The following is an 18839-nucleotide window of genomic DNA, read 5'->3' on the forward strand; positions in this document are numbered from 1 at the left end:
AGTCGCCACCTCATCGCAGGGCCAATACAGATAGACAGACAACATTCACACTCACATTCACACATTAGGGCCAATTTAGTGTTGCCAATCAACCTATCCCCAGGTGCATGTCTTTGGAAGTGGGAGGAAGCCGGAGTACCCGGAGGGAACCCACGCATTCACAGGGAGAACATGCAAACTCCACACAGAAAGATCCCGAGCCTGGATTTGAACCCAGGACTGCAGGACCTTCGTATTGTGAGGCAGACACACTAACTCCTCTGCCACCGTGAAGCCCTTCTTCTAGTCCTTCACTCTAAATGTCCTCCTCCACGAATCTTTCATCTTCGCTCAAATTAATGGGGAAATTGACGCTTTCTCAGTCCGAATAGCTCTAGCTGCTGCTGGCTATGATTATAAACAATGTGAGGATGTGAGGAGCCCTACAACCCGTGACGTCACGCGCACATCGTCTGCTACTTCCGGTACAGGCAAGGCTTTTTTATTAGCGACCAAAAGTTGCGAACTTTATCATCGATGTTCTCTACTAAATCCTTTCAGCAAAAATATGGCAAAACCGTGAAATGATCAAGTATGACACATAGAATGGACCTACTATCCCCGTTTGAATAAGAACATCTCATTTCAGTAGGCCATTAAATACATTGAAGGGCCATTTAAAAAAAACAACTGCAAACAATCTGAGCATTGATTGGTGACACCCCCTGGTCATGGAATTAAATACACCTAATGAGAAAACTACAGTATTGTGTAGGTTATTTAGTGTTTATTACGCTAGTTGTTGTTTTTTTACACTGAATTTATATGACCAAATTTTTAGCGTTTGAATTTTCAATCAAGTTATGCCAGGGGTGTCAAACTCAGTTTAGATTGGGGGGGGCCACATGGAGAAAAATCTACTCCCAAGTGGGCCGGACTGTTAAAATCACGGCATGATGACTTAAAAATAAAGACAACTTCAGATTGTTTACTTTGTTTGAAAATAGAACAAGCACAAATGTACAAATCATGTTGTTGTTGTTTTTTTTACACTCACATGTTGCGGTTAATAATTTATTTGTCGTTATTTATATTTTCTGAATAAATTATGTAATATTGTCCTTCAGTCGACTCATTGGTGTTAATTTTCAATCTATCAAGATACAAAAATTGTGCCAAAATCAAATTACAGGATGTTATTTTTGATATTATTTTACATTTGATCATTTTCCTCGACTGTACTAACATCATGTGGTTTATTTCAGTGGTCTCAAACCTTTTTGCGGACCGGTCGACGCGGACCGGTGGGAGGGGGAATCTTTTTTTTCTTTGTCATGAAAAAGGGAGGTTTTTGTCATGAAAAGGTTTTTTGGGTCAGTGTACTAATTGTAAGTGTATCTTGTGTTTTTTATACTAATTTAATTTAAAAAAAAAAATATATATATATATATACATAAAAATGTATAAAAAATTATCCGGTACCATTCGAGCCACGACCCGACCACTGGTTTATTTCGTATATATGTAGCATCAACTACAAAGATACAAAATGCTATTGCGACATCTAGTGGACACAGAACAACAATTTCGTTCATTCAAAAATTTCAGTTCATTTTTATACTTGGCAAACTTAACCAGCGGGATGGATAAATCCTGTTTGCGGGCCTGATCTGGCCCTCAGGCCGTACGTTTGACACCTCTGACAGCTACATTGAACAAAAATGTGTGAGCTAAATGTTTAAAAATTCAGTTATAATACAGCGTTTTAAAATTCAGTGTATAAAAAATTCAGAGTAAAATAATTCAGGACAGAAATAGTCAACCCGTGTCACGTGATTTCAAGCGTGACACCTCATTGGCTCATTCTGAGGCTAGATCAATTGCTCCAGACTTAATTTACTGAAAGTGTACGGAGGTTAATTTTTCTCTATTACGACTTTTTTTTTTTTACACTGAATTTATGTCACTATGTTTTATGTTTAAAGTTTGTGAACTTAATTTTACATCAAATTATGCTGACGATTTGATGGAACAAAACACTCGAGCAAAATGTGTTTATAAAATAATTTAAAATACAATGTTTTAGAATTAGTGTAAAAAATTGTATAGTGCAGAAATAAGTAGCAGTTGCGGTAAATTAAGGCTGAAGCAATCGATCCTGTCTAAGAACCAGCCATGGAGGTTCTGAAGTCGCACGTTATCAGAAGTGGGTCTTGAGTTTTGAAGCAATAGATTTTTTTGCAGACAATTTTTACACAAAATGTTCAGTGTACTATGTACGCAGATACTTTTATGAAATTGTCAGCATAATTTGACGTAAAAAATATATCCATCCATTTTTACCGCTTATTCATATTTTCACAAAATTCAAAACACAAATAATCAGTTACATAGATAATGGCAAAAAAAATCTTGTGTCATAAACAAATTAGTCTCCTTACAAGGAAGTCTTGCATTTTGAAGCACTAAATATTTCTGCAGTGATTTTTTTTTTAACATATACATTTAACTTTAATGCATTTACAATTTATTTTGAATTTTAAGACAAATTAACTCAATGGGGCGGTATAGCTCGGTTGGTAGAGTGGCCATGCCAGCAACTTGAAGGTTCCAGGTTCAATCCCCGCTTCCGCCGTCCTAGTCACTGCCGTTGTATCCTTGGGCAAGACACTTTACCCACCTGCTCCCAATACCACCCACACTGGTTTAAACATAACTTAGGTATTGGGTTTCACTCTGTAAAAGTGCTTTGACTCACTACAGAAAAGCGCTATATAAGTGAAGTGAAGAGAAGTGAATTATATAATTCACTTCACATGGGAGTCTTGCGCTTTGAACATTTTTACACAGAATTTTAAAAGCCTATTTCAACCAACTTTTTTTTTAACACAATTTTAATATTAACCTCCACATTGTCAATACAAGACATAAAACATTAGAGTATCATGTTTGTTTTTATTACGTGTACAAAACAAGTGCAAAAAAATAGTGATTCATAAGAGCTACATAAAGTAGAACTTGCCCTTCCAGACCAAGTTAGATGTTACAAAATGGAAATTCATGAAGACTTGTTCAAAGTGGCTAAAAAGAGCAAAGCCACGCAGCCTTGCAGAGCACAAAAAGGTTGCAAAACACGATTTGAATTCACAGCGTTCTTTTAAGTGCAAGCGTATGAAAACAAAAAGAGAATGCCAAATTCATCCATCTCCCTTTCAAACAATGCACAGTGCAAACATGTCAAGGAAGGATCTAATGCACATTCACTCGATACACTGACAGCTTTGGCCTCCTTTGCCAACAAAACCACTTTCTAGTCTGCTGGGAAATGATTGGACGAGACAAAAAAGGCAACACGTGAACTGAGTAGTAATGAGATGGAGGTCCTACTGAGGGATGCATTACTGAGGGATGCATGCTATGGAAGTACATGGTTGACTCAGCGGGAGAAGCAGAAATGTCCACTTTTTAGCTAGGATGCTAGCCTACAACAGGTCCTGACATGTGGGCAGACATGCTACACTAGACAGAAGGCATTGTGGGTGCTGGTGCAAAAAAAAAAAAAAAAAAAGGCACATCTTGAATTTACCAGCCATCTTCCTCCTGGATGACATTTACAAGATGGTGCACTTCTTGGATTCTTTTTTGCCCTGCACGCCATCGGGCCCCTGGTGTTTGTAGAAGCTGGAGAAGCACGCCGGCACGCACATGGGCTCCTTGAGCTCCAGCATCCACCTTCCTTTGCCGTAGTAGCGCAGCGGGCCCAGATCCATGTCAGCCACCAGCTCACCCTGCTGGCCTTCCTTCTGCAAGACCAGAATCTCCAGCAGGTCCAGGCCCGTCTGGACCGCCTCCACGCCCTGCGCGCAGCAGAGAGTGACGTGGGCACGGCTCCCGACGGGCAAGGAATCGGCAGAGGGGATGGTGGACTGCCCACCCTTTTCGGAGTCAGACGGCCAGAGCTGGAGCTGCTCCTCTGTGAGGCTCACTCGGGCGCCGGCAGTGCGAGGAGTGACGAAGAGGGCACTCAGGGACAGCTCGAAGACCGAACCGTAGGAGTCTGCTACAACCTGGGCAGGAAACAAGGAAATACACGCTACTGGAACAGGAGTCACCTTTCAAATTGTGCAGAGGAACCTTTAAAGTTTTACAATTTGGATTAAATTTGCCTCAAATGACAAGAAATACAACTTATGAGATAGAAATAGGGATGGAGAATATAATAAAAAATGTGTATGTGCATATATACCGTATTTCCTTGAATAGCCGCCGGGGATATAATATGCGCCTGCCTCTAATTACTGCCGGGCAAAACTCGCTTACCAAATTCATTGCATGCTTACTTTTACCATCCATCATCCTCCGCTCATCTGAGGTCGGGTCGCGGGGGCAACAGCCTAAGCAGGGAAACCCAGACTTCCCTCTCCCCAGCCACTTCGTCTAGCTCTTCCCGGGGGATCCCGAGGCGTTCCCAGGCCAGCCGGGAGACATAGTCTTCCCAACGTGTCCTGGGTCTTCCCCGTGGCCTCCTACCGGTTGGACGTGCCCTAAACACCTCCCTAGGGAGGCGTTCGGGTGGCATCCTGACCAGATGCCCGAACCACCTCATCTGGCTCCTCTCGATGTGAAGGAGCAGCGGCTTTACTTTGAGTTCCTCCCGGATGGCAGAGCTTCTCACCCTATCTCTAAGGGAGAGCCCCGCCACACGGCGGAGGAAACTCATTTCGGCCGCTTGTACCCGACTTTTACCGCCGGGTCAAATTTGTGACGTCACTCCCCTTACCGTCATTTTCAGAATGCCGGAGGAGTTTTTTTTTTTTTGTTTTACTGTGTGTTAACCAGGGTTTTGTTCCACAGCCATACAGATCACAATAATGGTTGTGATATAAAACAATTTTAACACTCTTACTAATATGCGCCACACTCTGAACAATAACCAAACAAGAATAACACATTTCTGGAGAACATTGGCTCTGTAACACATAAACGCAACATAAGAATTACCCAGAATTCCAATGCAGCCATGACTCTTTGCTATATTATACATCCGCTAGCACCTAATATTAGCATGCAAATAGTAGGGGTGAAACGGTACACAAAAATTTCGGTTCAGTACATACCTCATTTCAGAGGTCACAGTTCATTTTCGGTACAGTAAGAAAACCACGAAATACATTTTTTGATTATTTATTCAACAAATTTGCTCAACCTTCCACCAAAAATATTTTTCTTAGTGGAATATTTGATGTGAAGTAGTCAGAAACTTGAATAGGTCATTAATTCAGAACATTGATTTTGATTCAATATTATGTTTTGAGCTATGACAGTTTGAAAAAACTGCTTTGTTTTATTAGTCAAGGTTGCAACTTTTTTAAAATTAAATTTAGCCTTTAAGCTTTTTTTATTTCACTTTTGGTTATTTTAATAGTATTTTTAGACTGTGCCGTGGGCCTTTAAAACAATAGCTGTGGGCCGCAAATGGCCTCCGGGGCACACTCTTGACACCGCTGCTATAGATAATAAATGTAATCTGATAAGTCTATGGATAAAAAGCAGAACCTGGCGACGCATGCGCATTTATCATAACTCTCTCCCCCTCCCTCACGAATGCTGCTGCGTGCAGCACTTTTGTTTTTAAACCCTTCTTAACCCTGACCATACATTGAAAATAAACGCAACCCTAAATCAAAATGCCGGACATTCGAGAAATTTAAGAAACTCCACCTGGACAGCTCCGCAAAGAGGACATATCCGGTGAAAAGAGGAGGTGTGGTCAGTCTATCATAGCCCAATGCTAGCATGGCGTTTGTTGTTTTTCTAAATGATTGAAACTTTTATTAGTAGATTGCACAGTTCAGTACATATTCCGTACAATTGACCACTAAATGCTAACACACGAATAAGTATTTAAACTTGTTTAAGTCGGGGCCCACGTAAATCAATTCATGGTACATTGTTTACACAACGTGCGGTGCGCTACTTAATATGTCCGTGTCGTTCGGTACACCTCCGAACTAAACCGAAACCCCCGTACCGAAACGGTTCAATACAAATACACGCACAGTTACACCCATAGCAAATAGTAACATGTTAACTTTTTAAACAAAATTTACAATTGTTAACCTCAGGGTCATGTAACATGCGCTGTTAGCATGCCAAATTTTTTAGCTAAATTTGAAGACGTTAACTTCAGGGTGATATAACTTTGTATTTGACACATGCTAACTGTTGGCATGCTAATTGTTTAACCCAATTTTGCGAACACCTCTGAAACATAACTTGGTATTTGACAAGCTAACTTTGCAGCCGTACACCTTAGAGTAAAATGTGGTACTTGACACATGCCAACACGAGCCTGCTTGAATGCCAATAGCATTGTAGCAAACTAATTTTACAGCAGTTAACCTTAGGGCAGGGGTGTCAAACATGAGTTTTTTTAAGTATATAAATGAGCCGAAATTTTTGAATGAAAGAATCCGGTGTTCTAAATGCGTCCACTAGATGTCGGAATAGCAATTCTTTGTAGATGATGCTACATATTAGGGGTCTGAGAAAATAATCGATTCGAATACGAATCGTGATTATCATGTTGTGCAATTCAGAATCGATTCTCATTTTTAATAAAATAGATTTTTTTTAATCAATCCAACAAAACTATACACAGCAATACCATAACAATGCAATCTAATTCCAAAACCAAACCTGACCCAGCAACACTCACAACTGCAATAACAGAGCAATTGAGAGGAGACACAAACACGACACAGAACAAACGTAGTGAAACACAAATGAGTATTAACAACAGTATCAATTAGTTATAATTTCAGCATAGCAGTGATTAAAAATCCCTCATTGACATCATTAGACATTTATAAAAAATAAAAAAAACAATAGTGTCACAGTGGCTTACACTTGCATCGCATCTCTTAAGCTTGACAACACACTGTGTCCAATATTTTCACAAAGATAAAAAGTCATTTTTGGTTCGTTTAATTGTTAAAACAAATTTACATTATTGCAATCAGTTGATAAAACTGTCATTTACGATTATAAAATCTTAAAAAAAAAAAAATCTACTACTCTAGCATTTTAGCAGACTGAGGTAGATCCTGCTGAAATCCTATGTATTGAATGAATACAGAATCGTTTTTGAATCGAGAATCGCGTTCAATCGAAAAAAATCATTATGGAATCGTGACCCCAAGAATCGATATTGAATCAAATCGTGGGACATCCAAAGATTTGCAGCCCTACTACATATGTACCAAAAAAATAAACCACGTTACTGCACTAGTCGAGGAAAATGAGCAAACTACATAAACATTCTGTAATTTGATTTTTTTTTTTATCTTGATTGATTTAAAATTAACACCAATGAGTTGACTGTTGAACATTACCACATAATTTATTCTGAAAATATAAATAACTACAAATAAAAAAGGTAGAATACTATTAACCGCAACATTTAAGTGTAAAATTAAAAAAAATAAAAAAACATTTGCACATTTTCAGAATGTGCTTGTTTTATTTTTTAACAAAAAAAAAATCTGAAGTTGTCTTTATTTTGAAGTTATCTTGCCGTGATTTTACCAGTCCGGCCTTGTTGGAAGTAGATTTTTCTCCATGTGGCCCCAATCTAAAATGAGTTTGACACACCTGCCTTAGGGTCTTATAACTTTGTATGACGACACATGCTGTTAGCATGCTTACTTTAACATGGCACGTTTTCAGCTAATTTTACAGCCATTAACCTCAGTCATATTGCTTGGTACTTGACATATGCTAACTGTCAGCATGCTAACTTGCTTTAGCTCAATTTACAGCCGTTAACCTCTGGGTCATACAACTTAGTCTTTGGCACATGCTACTTGTAAGCATAGTTACGTTAGCATGTTAACTTTTTTTTTTTTTAAACCACATTTTGCAGCTAAACACCAACAAAAATTGATAATTGACACAAGTTAACTTTTTTAGCCAACTTTGCAACTGTACACGTTAAAAGTCACGTTGGGTTTTGAAAATTGACGGGATTGGCGAGCACACGATGCATTTCAAAACATACATCTGTTGGAACTTAGAGTAGGCTTCTCAAATATGGGCTACTTTAATCATGATACAGCTACTTTCAACTATATATCATCAAAAAAAAAAAGGGTTAACATATTCTCTTTTAGTGGGGGCAAAGTTGAGCACCATTCTTTTTTACCAGTGAGTTGAAGTCTAAGACCAGTTTTGTTGTGGCATTTCTCAAAACAGAGCTTTTCTCAATTCTGTTTTGATATTTGGAGGGCAGATTAAAAGGGTCAATGGATGTTCCCCGTAGTTTGCCCACCCCTGCCTTAAAGTAATGATAGTTTGACCGTGGAACAGAATAATTCACTTAACATCTCCCAGTAGAAAACAACTTTGGTGGTTTCACTGCAGCGTATAAACATGTTTACAAGCCAGCAAACAATGGTGTCTTACTGGATTCTCCGCATATTCTTTGGCGCCTGCTTCTTTGCCATAATTGCAGAATTTGGTGGTACAATGGAGGCTTCCTTTGGCTTTGAAGTACTGCGTCAGATCCAGCTCTTCCTCATTCCCAGTGACTGCAAAGAAAAATAAGTTATCAAAAGTCTGAGGTGGACGTGGAAAATACATGAGCTTTAAAGGCCTACTGAAACCCACTACTACCGACCACGCAGTCTGATAGTTTATATATCAATGATGAAATATTAACATTGCAACACATGCCAATACGGCCGGTTTAGTTTACTAAATTACAGTTTTAAATTTTCCACGGAGTTCCTTGTTGAAAACGTCGCGGAATGATGACACGTGTTTGTGACGCCTCGGGTTGTAGCGGACATATTAGCCCAGCACCACACACGGCTAAAAGTTGTCTCTTTTCATCGCATAATTACACAGTAATTTGGACATCCATGTTGCTGAATCTTTTGCAATTTGTTCAATTAATAATGGAGATGTCAAATAAGAATGCTGTTGGTGGAAAGCGGTGGATTGCAGCTGCACCGAAACACAGCCGGTGTTTGTTTGTTGTGAAGCTTTAACACAGAGCGGTCAAGCAAACATGTTTCTCTAAGTCAACCAGCAAGTTTTTGGATGGGAAAATTGTGATATTAAGTCGGCTCTTACCGGAGACTTGGATTATGCAACCTCATCCTGCAGCTCAAAAAGGCAGCTGTGATCTTGGCTCCTCGGCTTCTCTCAGAGACACTGGCATTCACCGCAGCCATCAGACTTTCAGGTATGACTTTACAATCTCACTAAAACACTATTAAAACAATAAGCGGATAAGGGATCTTCCAGAATTATCCTAGTAAATGTGTCTATTACATCTGAAACGGTCCCACTGCCGCCATTTCTTTCTTTTTTTTTGTGCTTCACTATAACTTTCCTCATTCACGAATGTTTCATCCTTGCTCAATTTAATGGGGAAATCATTTCTTTCTCGGTCCGAATCGCTCTTGCTGATGGTGGCTACGATTATAAACAATGTGAGGAGCCCTAAAACCAGTGACATCACGCGGACATCGTCTGCTACTTCCAGTACAGGCAAGGCTTTAGCGACCAAAAGTTGCGAACTTTATCGACGATGTTCTCTACTAAATCCTTTCAGCAAAAATATGGCAATATCGCGAAATGATCAAGTATGACACATAGAATGGACCTGCTATCCCCGTTTAAGAAAATCTCATTTCAGTAGGCCTTTAAGGAGGACACTCACAGTCAATCGTGTGTTTCTTGAAGGCGTCCAAGGTGCTCAGTGCTTTCAGGAACTCCGTGTTTGAGGACTTTAGCTGGTCCTGCACAGGGGTCAGCAGAAACCAGGCAAAGAAGAGAGGAAGGGACATTTCCTCCAGTTGCCGCTTCATTGATGTAATCTGCGCCGGCTTGAGTTTGCGCCCGGTGGTCTTGGCAAGCCGAGCAGCGTCTCTCCTCCACTCCGTGCGCGGCTCCAGGAAGACGACGACCAGCCGGTGCTCCATGGCCAACTCGCCCAGGTGGGCCAGCCGGTCCTGCGTGTGGTTAGTGTCGTCCACCACCACCACGAGCGCCGAAGGGTTGACGCAGCAGGCCGCTATGGCTGCGTCCAGGGCCTTGTGGCCCTTCGCGCTAGTGTCTTGGTTCTCAGGTTTCACGCCATAGTCGTCTGCGCAGAAAACGGTGCAGCGGTCCTTGTAGGCTTCGGCCAAGACGCGGGCAAGGAAGCTTTTCCCCGATCCGGGTAGTCCTCGGAGGACGACGAGGGTGCGGGAGCCCCGCAGAGCATCTTTGGTCTTCTCTTGATCCAGCAAGGCATACGCCAAGGAGCCAGCAGCGGGGGCTGGCGCCTCCTTTTCAGGCGCCGCTCCTGTGGAAACCACTGACTTGGCACTTTTTTCTGGCTCTACTTCCTTTTGGGGCTCTGCAGGTGGCACCGCTTCAGAAGATGTCGCCTCCTTCTCCGGCACCACAACGTCAACTGTTTTTTCAGCGGACACTTCCAACTTCGCGTCTCCCTTTGCGAGTGCACCATTATCTTCCGGCGGGGCCTCCTTGATAACGTCCTCTGCCACGGCGTCCATCACAGCCTCCACCTGTTCCAGAGTCTTCTCCTCCGGGCTGGGAAGCCGCGGCTCTGCTTGGAGCTCCCGTGCAATCACTTCCTGGGTTGTTGGCTCCGTTTCTGCGATCAATTCTGGCAAGTCATCTGAATCCGGGTCCAGCTCTAAGCTGCTCTCTGGCAATGCAGCCATTTCCTGCGGCACCATGACAGCCTCAGCTTCTTCCTTCTCCGACATGTTCTCTGTCCCCGCGTCAAAGGTAAATGTACCGTTCAACACGTGTTCCTCGTCAGCTGCTGGCTCCTCAGGTTCTGTGAAATGCTCCAGCTGTGTAACCACTTCTTCCATTACCAACGTCGCCGCTACGGTCGTTTCCTCTTCCTGCTGCTGCGGACTCTGCATCACGGGCGAAACCTCACAGTTGTTCTCAGGGTCCATGTTTGGGCTTGATGGGTCACAACTTCAACATGTACCTAAAATACGACAAACCATTTACGAAACATTTATTAACAACATTTGGTGGACCTGCACTCAATCTAATGAGTCAATTACAGTTAACCCTTTATTGTTAATTGGTTAGTGGTAAATAAATTTACACCAAGTAGGAATTATTTCTTTTAAATATAATTTTCATAGCCTGTTTATTACCTGAATACAGTTTAACATTATGAGAGTCCCACACAGTCACCATTACAGTCATGAATCCAACATAGTATAGCTGCTTCAAACAGTAGCCACAATACTGATTGGTTTGGTCTAATGTAGTAGCAAATATTACTACAGTACTGATACTTTAAGTTCCTTTAGCCATTTTTATGCTTTAAAGTGCTTAATTTAGGTTAAATTTTCGGGGCGGAAAATGCTCATAAAATTGTTACCATGCTCGCATTAGGTTAACATGTTCGCATTCAAATTAGCATGCAAACAGGGGAAAATAGCCTAAAAGAATACATCAATTAGCAGGCATGTGATTTGAATTGAATGAAAAAGACTGAAAATAAGCCAGGGGCCCGCAGGTCCAGTGAGATGCCCTGGAGGGGGGACAACCCACCCGCCCGAAGCTTCTGGTTTTTCAGCAATTGAACATGCAAAAATTGGCAAAGAAAAGCACAATTTAAAGATGTTTTAGTTCAGAAAGAATTTAAAAGAACATCCAGAGTTTAGATAAATACATACACTATTCATCCAAATTAATCTGTCTGTTTCAGTCACTATAATAATTACAACTTGTGTTCACATCCACAGGAACCACACGGCTTAGCCTACTTTATACAGTATATGCTTACTGGTGTTCACTTCACAGCCACAGGTGGTTTCATCTAGTTATTTAGATAATTTACACATTACTTTGTTTCATTCACACATTACTTTAGCATTTTTGGCTCTGACATGAGCCTTCCTTAGCAGCTTGCATTTTCCTTTTTTTCTGCTTTAGTGGATTCTGCCTTAGATTTCATAGCCTATTCTTAACACTTTGACTCCCTCTCTACTTGTAATTGCTCCAAATGCAAAAAACAAAGAGTACAAACACTGTATTTTCTATTAGCAAACTTCTTTTATCTGAATAGCATGAAATAAATATTGCAGTCATGCTTGTTTCAAAATGATTCAACTATTCAATGTCAAAATATAAAACTTTAGAAATAATGAACAAAATGTCAGCTACGGCCTTGTTCTAAAACACCAACGAAAAAGAATGTAGCATTTAGACAGGCTATACTGTAGTAAAGTCATATGTCTGCCACAATCATGTGTTCTTAAATGTGTATTCCATGTCTTCCATGTCCAGAGCAGTTTTGATTTGGGCTTACATGGTAAACAACTAAAATTAATGTGTTGGCCATTGTTTTATCCAGACGCATGCATTTGTCCAAATTTGGGTTTCCGGGACGTTTACATCACTAAAAGAAAAATATAAGGAAGAGAATCTCTCTCCCATCTTCCACTAGTTTTTTTAATATACAAATTGCCCGCTTTAATATTCCTTCTTCCCTTCTGCAACTCATTTGAGATGTCCGCCTCTGTTGTATTTCCCTTCCTGGTTGGACGACCCGCTCTATCTTGCCTCTAAATTGGCCTGTCCCTCATGTTTTGCCCTAATCTTAACCAATCGTTACGCATCAATCATGGATTTATTTATACGTAAACCAACGAATCATCATTGATGTTTCCTGTATACTTTGTACCCTGCCCGTGGAGTTGCTTCGCTACTCATCTGGGATTTTTAAGTGAATCATTTTTAATGGAAAACTGTCGTTTCTAGCCACTGCAGCTGTAAACCGAAATGGATTATCAAAAATTGCACTCATTACGGGAAAACCGTAGTTGTTGGCTGGTATGGAAAAGAGAGGGATCAAGATTTGAACACACATTGTAGGTATAAAATAAACAATATATATAACAATTTTTTTACAGAGAGACAGATTCGACTATAGACGGAAAAAAATCCCATGCCCGGATTAGGTTAAAACGTATCTAGTTAGTTAAAATGCTGGCCTGAAACGTTAGCATGTTAACAAGAACAGCTAGCATACAGTACTTCTACAATGGCGCAGAGTAACAAAGCACATTAGGTTAGAAAGTACAAAATTAGCTAAAATGCTAACACAACACTCACATGTAGCCCCCCCCCCGCCAAAAAAAAAGTTTAAAAACTGTTCAAACTCGGATTAGTGGGTCGAGTGTCTGCCCTGAGATCGGTAGATCTCATACCAAAGACTACAAAAATAGGACCTATTACCTCCCTGCTTGGCACTCAGCATTTACGGTTGGAATTGGAAGTTTTATCACCAAAAATGATTCTCGGGCGCGGCCACCGCTGGAGCCCACCCCTCCCCTCACCTCCCAGAGGGTGATACAAGGGCGATGGGTCAAATGCAGGGAAAAATTTGACCACACCTAGTGTGTGTGTGAGACAATCATTGGTACTTTAACGTTAAATAATTACAAGGAAGAATTCTGATATACATCGTAAATTTTGACAAACGAAAATTGCATATTTAGAATATTGTGTTAACTTTAAAGTATTAAATATGTATTAAAGTAAAGTAAAGTTAGAGTACCAATGATTGTCACACACACACTAGGTGTGATGAAATTTTTCTCTGCATTTGACCCATCCCCTTGTTCACCCCCTGGGAGGTGAGGGGAGCAGTGGGCAGCAGCGGCGCAGAACCCGGGAATCAGTTTTGGTGGTTTAACCCCCAATTCCAACCCTTGATGCTGAGTGCCAAGCAGGTAGGTAATGGGTCCCATTTTTATAGTTTTTGGTATGACTTGACATATGGATTTATACGTATTGGTTGTGTTATATATTGAGTTCAAGATATGAACACTTGATTGGGACGGCGCCGTGGTAGAGTGGCCGTGCGCAACCCGAGGGTCACTGGTTCAATCCCCACCTAGTAACAAACTCGTCACGTCCGTTGTGTCCTGAGCAAGACACTTCACCCTTGCTCCTGATGGGTGCTGGTTAGCGCCTTGCATGGCAGCTCCCTCCATCAGCGTGTGAATGGGTAAATGTGTAAGTAGTGTCAAAGTGCTTTGAGTACCTTGAAGGTAGAAAAGCGCTAGTACAACCCATTTATCATTTATTGCTAACAAACGGGAAAAAAGGCAGGATTAAATAAACTGTGTTTCTTCCTAGTTTTTGGATATGTTGAAATGCAAAATTGTAAATATCTGATAAACCATTGTCCATGGTGTACCTCGCCTTCCACCCGAATGCAGCTGAGAGGCTCCAGAACCGCCAAAATGAACAAGCGGTAGTAAATGGATGGATGGATATAATTATACACATGAAACAAACTAATACTTTACAATACTCATCCATCCGTTTTTTACCTGCGTTTTCCCCTTTGGGGTCGCTGGTGCCTATCTCAGCTACAATCTGGCAGAAGGCAGGGTACACCCTGGACAAGTCGCCACCTCATCGCAGGGCCAACACAGATAGACATACCACATTCACGCTCACATTCACACACTAGGGCCAATTTAGTGTTGCCAATCAACTTATCCCCAGGTGCATGTCTTTGGAAGTAGGAGGAAGCCAGAGTACCCGGAGGGAACCCACGCAGTCACGGGGAGAACATGCAAACTCCACACAGAAAGATCCCGAGCCCGGGATTGAACCCTGACTACTCAGGACCTTCGTATTGTGAGGCATACACAATAACCCCTCTTCCACCGTGAACCCTGAATTGCATATTTAGAAAACTGTAAATTGGCGGATTAAATAAACTGTGCTACTTCTTACTTTTTGGATATGTTGAAATGCAAAATTGTAAATCTGATAAACTTTTGCCGAGGGTGTACGCCGCCTTCCGCCCGAATGCAGCTGAGATAGGCTCCAGCACCCCCCACGACCTCAAAAGGGATTGATTGATACTTTTATTAGTAGATTGCACAGTTCAGTACATATTCCGTACAAGCGGTAGGAAATGGATGGATGGATATACTTATAAATATGAAACAAACTAATACTTTACAATATTCAAAGTAGGGCTGGGCAACATTGGCTTTTATTAATATCTCGGTATTTTTATGCATTATTGCGATAAACGATATATATCTCGATATTTTCTTGAACAGTTGATGCATATAATCACAGCAGTATGATGATTCTATGTGTTTACATTAAAACCTTCTTCATACTGCATTAATATATGTTCATTTTAAACTTTCATGCAGAGGGAAATCACAACTAAGTCAATTTACCAAAACTGTATTTATTAAATACTCTTCATTCTCTTGCGGGTGACTTTTTAAATGAAAGAACAAATTAGTAGTAATTTTTGTAGCAACGCTTCTAATGCATACTTTGCATGATGCTGTCTGATGAATATCTTCACGCTTGAAGCCAAACCACCGCCAGATGATGGACCCCCTGATGTTTTTTTGCGCATTAATTGTTCTTCCTCAGTTCTTTCCACCTTCTCTCTTTTGTAATGTCACTCGCTCCACTTGCACGACCTGCCTCAGCTAACGTTAGCCATGCTGCTAACTCTCTGCGCGGCGAGAGCGTATGACGCTACACGCGCGACAGTATGTTACATATGTAAGAAGGTGGGCTTGTTTTGAGTCCGTGAGAAGGGGTGACGAGAAGGAGTGAGAAACGCCTGTAGTGTAATGCCCGCAGCTAAAAGCAACTGTATGATAACGTATACTCGAAATAGGGCTGGCCGATATATACGATATATCGCAGGTTTGTCTCTGTGCGATATAGAAAATGACTATATCGTAATATTCGATTATATGTTCTCACACCGTTGCCTTTAGCTGCGTGCATTACATTACTGGCGTGTCTCACTCCTTCTCGTCTGTCCTTCTCACAGAGACGTAAAACAAGCCTGCTTTGCTTCATACGTCACATATTGTTGCGCATGTAGCGTCACACGCTCTCGCCGAGAGCTAACGTTAGCATGGTTAAAGTTAGCTGAGGCAGGTCGGGTTGCTTTTAGCTGCATGCATTACACAACAGGCGTTTCTCACTCCTTCTCGTCTTTCATTCTGACAGATACGGAAACGAAGCCCGCCTTCTTACATACGTCACATACTCTCTAGCGTCATGGCTCTCGCCGATCAGAGAGAGAGATGGTGCGAAACTTATAACAAATGGAGGAAGAACAATAAATGCCCAATAAAAAGAGCAGGGGGTCCATCATCTGGCGGTGGTTTGGCTCCAAGTGGGAAGATATTCAGCAGACAACAGCAATATGCTGTTCAATGTATATACTATGAAGATTAACCTGTGTGATGACTGTATTATGCTGATGGTACAAATATATACTATGAATTGATTAACGTGGACCCCGACTTAAGTTGAAAAACGTATTCAGGTGTTACCATTTAGTGGTCAATTGTACGGAACATGTACTGTACAATCTACTAATAAAAGTATCAATCAATGCAAAGTATGCAGCAGAAGTGTTACTACAAAAAGGTAGCAACACTATTAATTTGTTTTTTCATTTAAAAAGTCACCCGTGAGAGAATGAAGAGTATTTAATAAATACAGTTTTGGTCAATTGACTTAGTTGTGATTTCCCTCTCTGCATGAAAGTTTAAAAGTATGAAGAATGTTTTAATGTGGACACAGAATCATCATACTGCTGTGATTATATGCATCAAGTGTTCATTCAAGGCCAAGGCAAAATATAATATGTATCGTATATCACAATATGGCATAAAAATAGGTAGAGTCAGGGCATTTCTCTTAGCACCGAAAGTTGCTAACTTTATCGTGGATGTTCTCTACTAAATCCTTTCAGCAAAAATATGGCAATATCGCGAAATGATCAAGTATGACACATAGAATGGACCTGCTATCCCCGTTTAAATAAGAAAATCTCATTTTAGTAGGCCTTGAAGTGTCTTGCTCAAGGACACAACGAACGTGACGAGGTTGGTACTAGGTGGGGATTGAAACAGGGACCCTCGGGTTGCGCACGGCCACTCTTCCACTGCGCTGGTCATGTCCGTAAAAAAGCAAGCAGAATTATTTTTTTTTTTTAGTGGAATAATTTCCACTATTGTAGCTCACATGTAGAGTACATTAATTGGAATTTAGTACGAGAACTAAGTGCTAATAGGAGGTAATGTCGATATTTAGAGGGCAGACAAAAGAACCATGGCAGAATGAAGTGTGCCAAACATTGCCAGCAGACAAAGGGCAGCAAGACAAAAAACGGGGCAAACAAACGGACATATGGCGCCGTTCACAGCACAGCGCCATCTGTCGGCGAGATGCTACACACACTTTACTATTGTTTTTTTTACGCCAGATTTGTGCTTCATTTAGTAGATGTTCGAACGTGTCGTCATGAGTCAGAAAGAGGAAGCTTCTTGAACACAACAACCGCAAGAACGTAATCAGTCGACATTTATAGACACCGCATGACAAAAGCTGGCCAGAGCGAAACTAAGTTTATACAGTGTAACTGTGCAAAGATGAGCATGGCGCTTATCTTTGTTACGTTTAAAGAGAAGTGAAAGCTATAAAAATGCTACAGTTAAATATTTGAAGTTAATTAAGGCGAGCCAGGCACAATGCGACGCTAGCACAGGACGCAAACAATTAACCACAATCAAGTCCAGTTCATTTGTGTGCTAAAACACAAGCCGCCGTCACAACTTCAGCTACTTGGGGAGGCTTCTGGAGTGTGAAAAGCAGCATAAAAACGAGAGGTAAAAGGCGACATTAGGCGTGTTTTGTGTGCTGTAGACGCCAGCTTACCTTGGCAGCGGAGAGGCTGAGCACGCGTTCCTCGCCTCGGCGCACAATGAACTAGCTAACCTGCCACGTGCACGCTCACGCGCCACTCTTCAAGGCCTGCGAGATACTGCCGGGGGCGCGCAAAAAGGGGCGGAGCTAAAGCCGCGCCCTACACAGACCGGAAGTGTGGTGGACTTCTTTTTATTATTTTTTTATATTGAACAACAAATACACACTTTCAACATCAGCGAAACATGTCAGGGAAAGAAACGAAAGCACATACAGGGAGTATTAAATAATAATACATAATAATCCAATGAAAAAAAAAGACAAAAGGCTACCTAAATCACTAAATATACTTGTTCTTATGCTATCTGAACTCACTATGTTCTCTGCTGGCTGTACATATCCTACTAAATAAGACCTACACTGTTTCAATGTCCACATTTCTCTGTTGATGCAATTGTTGATGACTGAAGTTCTGATATCAACCAAAGCTCCTCATCCCATCCCCCGGATTGTAAATAATGTAAATAATTCAATGTATATACTATGATGATTAACTTGTGTGATGACTGTATTATGTTGATAGTATATATTTGTACCATGAATTGATTAACGTGGACCCTGACTTAAACAAGTTGAAAAACTTATTCGGGTGTTACCATTTAGTGGTCAATTGTACGGAATATGTACTGTACTGTGCAATCTACTAATAAAAGTATCAATCAATCAATCAATTGAAAATATTGTAGGGTTCCGGGAGAGTTAGTTCTGCCATGGGTTCTGGGTATTTGTTCTGTTGTGTTATGGTGCGGATGTTCTCCCGAATTGTGTATGTCATTGTTGTTTTGTGTGGGTTCACAGTGTGGCGCATATTTGTAATAGTGTTAAAGTTGTTTACACGGCCACCCTCATATTTGCCAATCTTGAGACCTCCAATTTCGGGAGGTGGTGGGTGGGGTCAGGGGTGGGGCGGGGCGGGGGGCGTGGTTAAAAGTAAAGTATTTCATACATATATATATATATATATATATATATATATATATATATATATATATATATATATATATATATATATAATCACACATACCGTCTTT

The 18839-nt window shown here is 41.0% G+C and overlaps 1 protein-coding gene across 1 annotated transcript; it reads right to left on the reverse strand.

Annotated features, from left to right (window-relative positions):
• Positions 1-2914: 2914 nt before the first annotated feature.
• On the reverse strand, positions 2915-17900 carry cnp (2',3'-cyclic nucleotide 3' phosphodiesterase). The gene is made up of 4 exons (XM_061905439.1): positions 17761-17900; positions 9707-10999; positions 8443-8567; positions 2915-4046 (listed from the first exon to the last, which is right to left on the reverse strand). Exons 2-4 carry the CDS (start codon positions 10962-10964, stop codon positions 3591-3593), a joined length of 1839 nt encoding a protein of 612 aa, XP_061761423.1. The 5' UTR covers positions 10965-10999; positions 17761-17900; the 3' UTR covers positions 2915-3590.
• Positions 17901-18839: the final 939 nt, after the last annotated feature.

The sequence above is a fragment of the Nerophis ophidion genome, linkage group LG07, assembly GCF_033978795.1.
Source record: "Nerophis ophidion isolate RoL-2023_Sa linkage group LG07, RoL_Noph_v1.0, whole genome shotgun sequence".
Taxonomy (NCBI): Eukaryota; Metazoa; Chordata; class Actinopteri; order Syngnathiformes; family Syngnathidae; genus Nerophis; species Nerophis ophidion.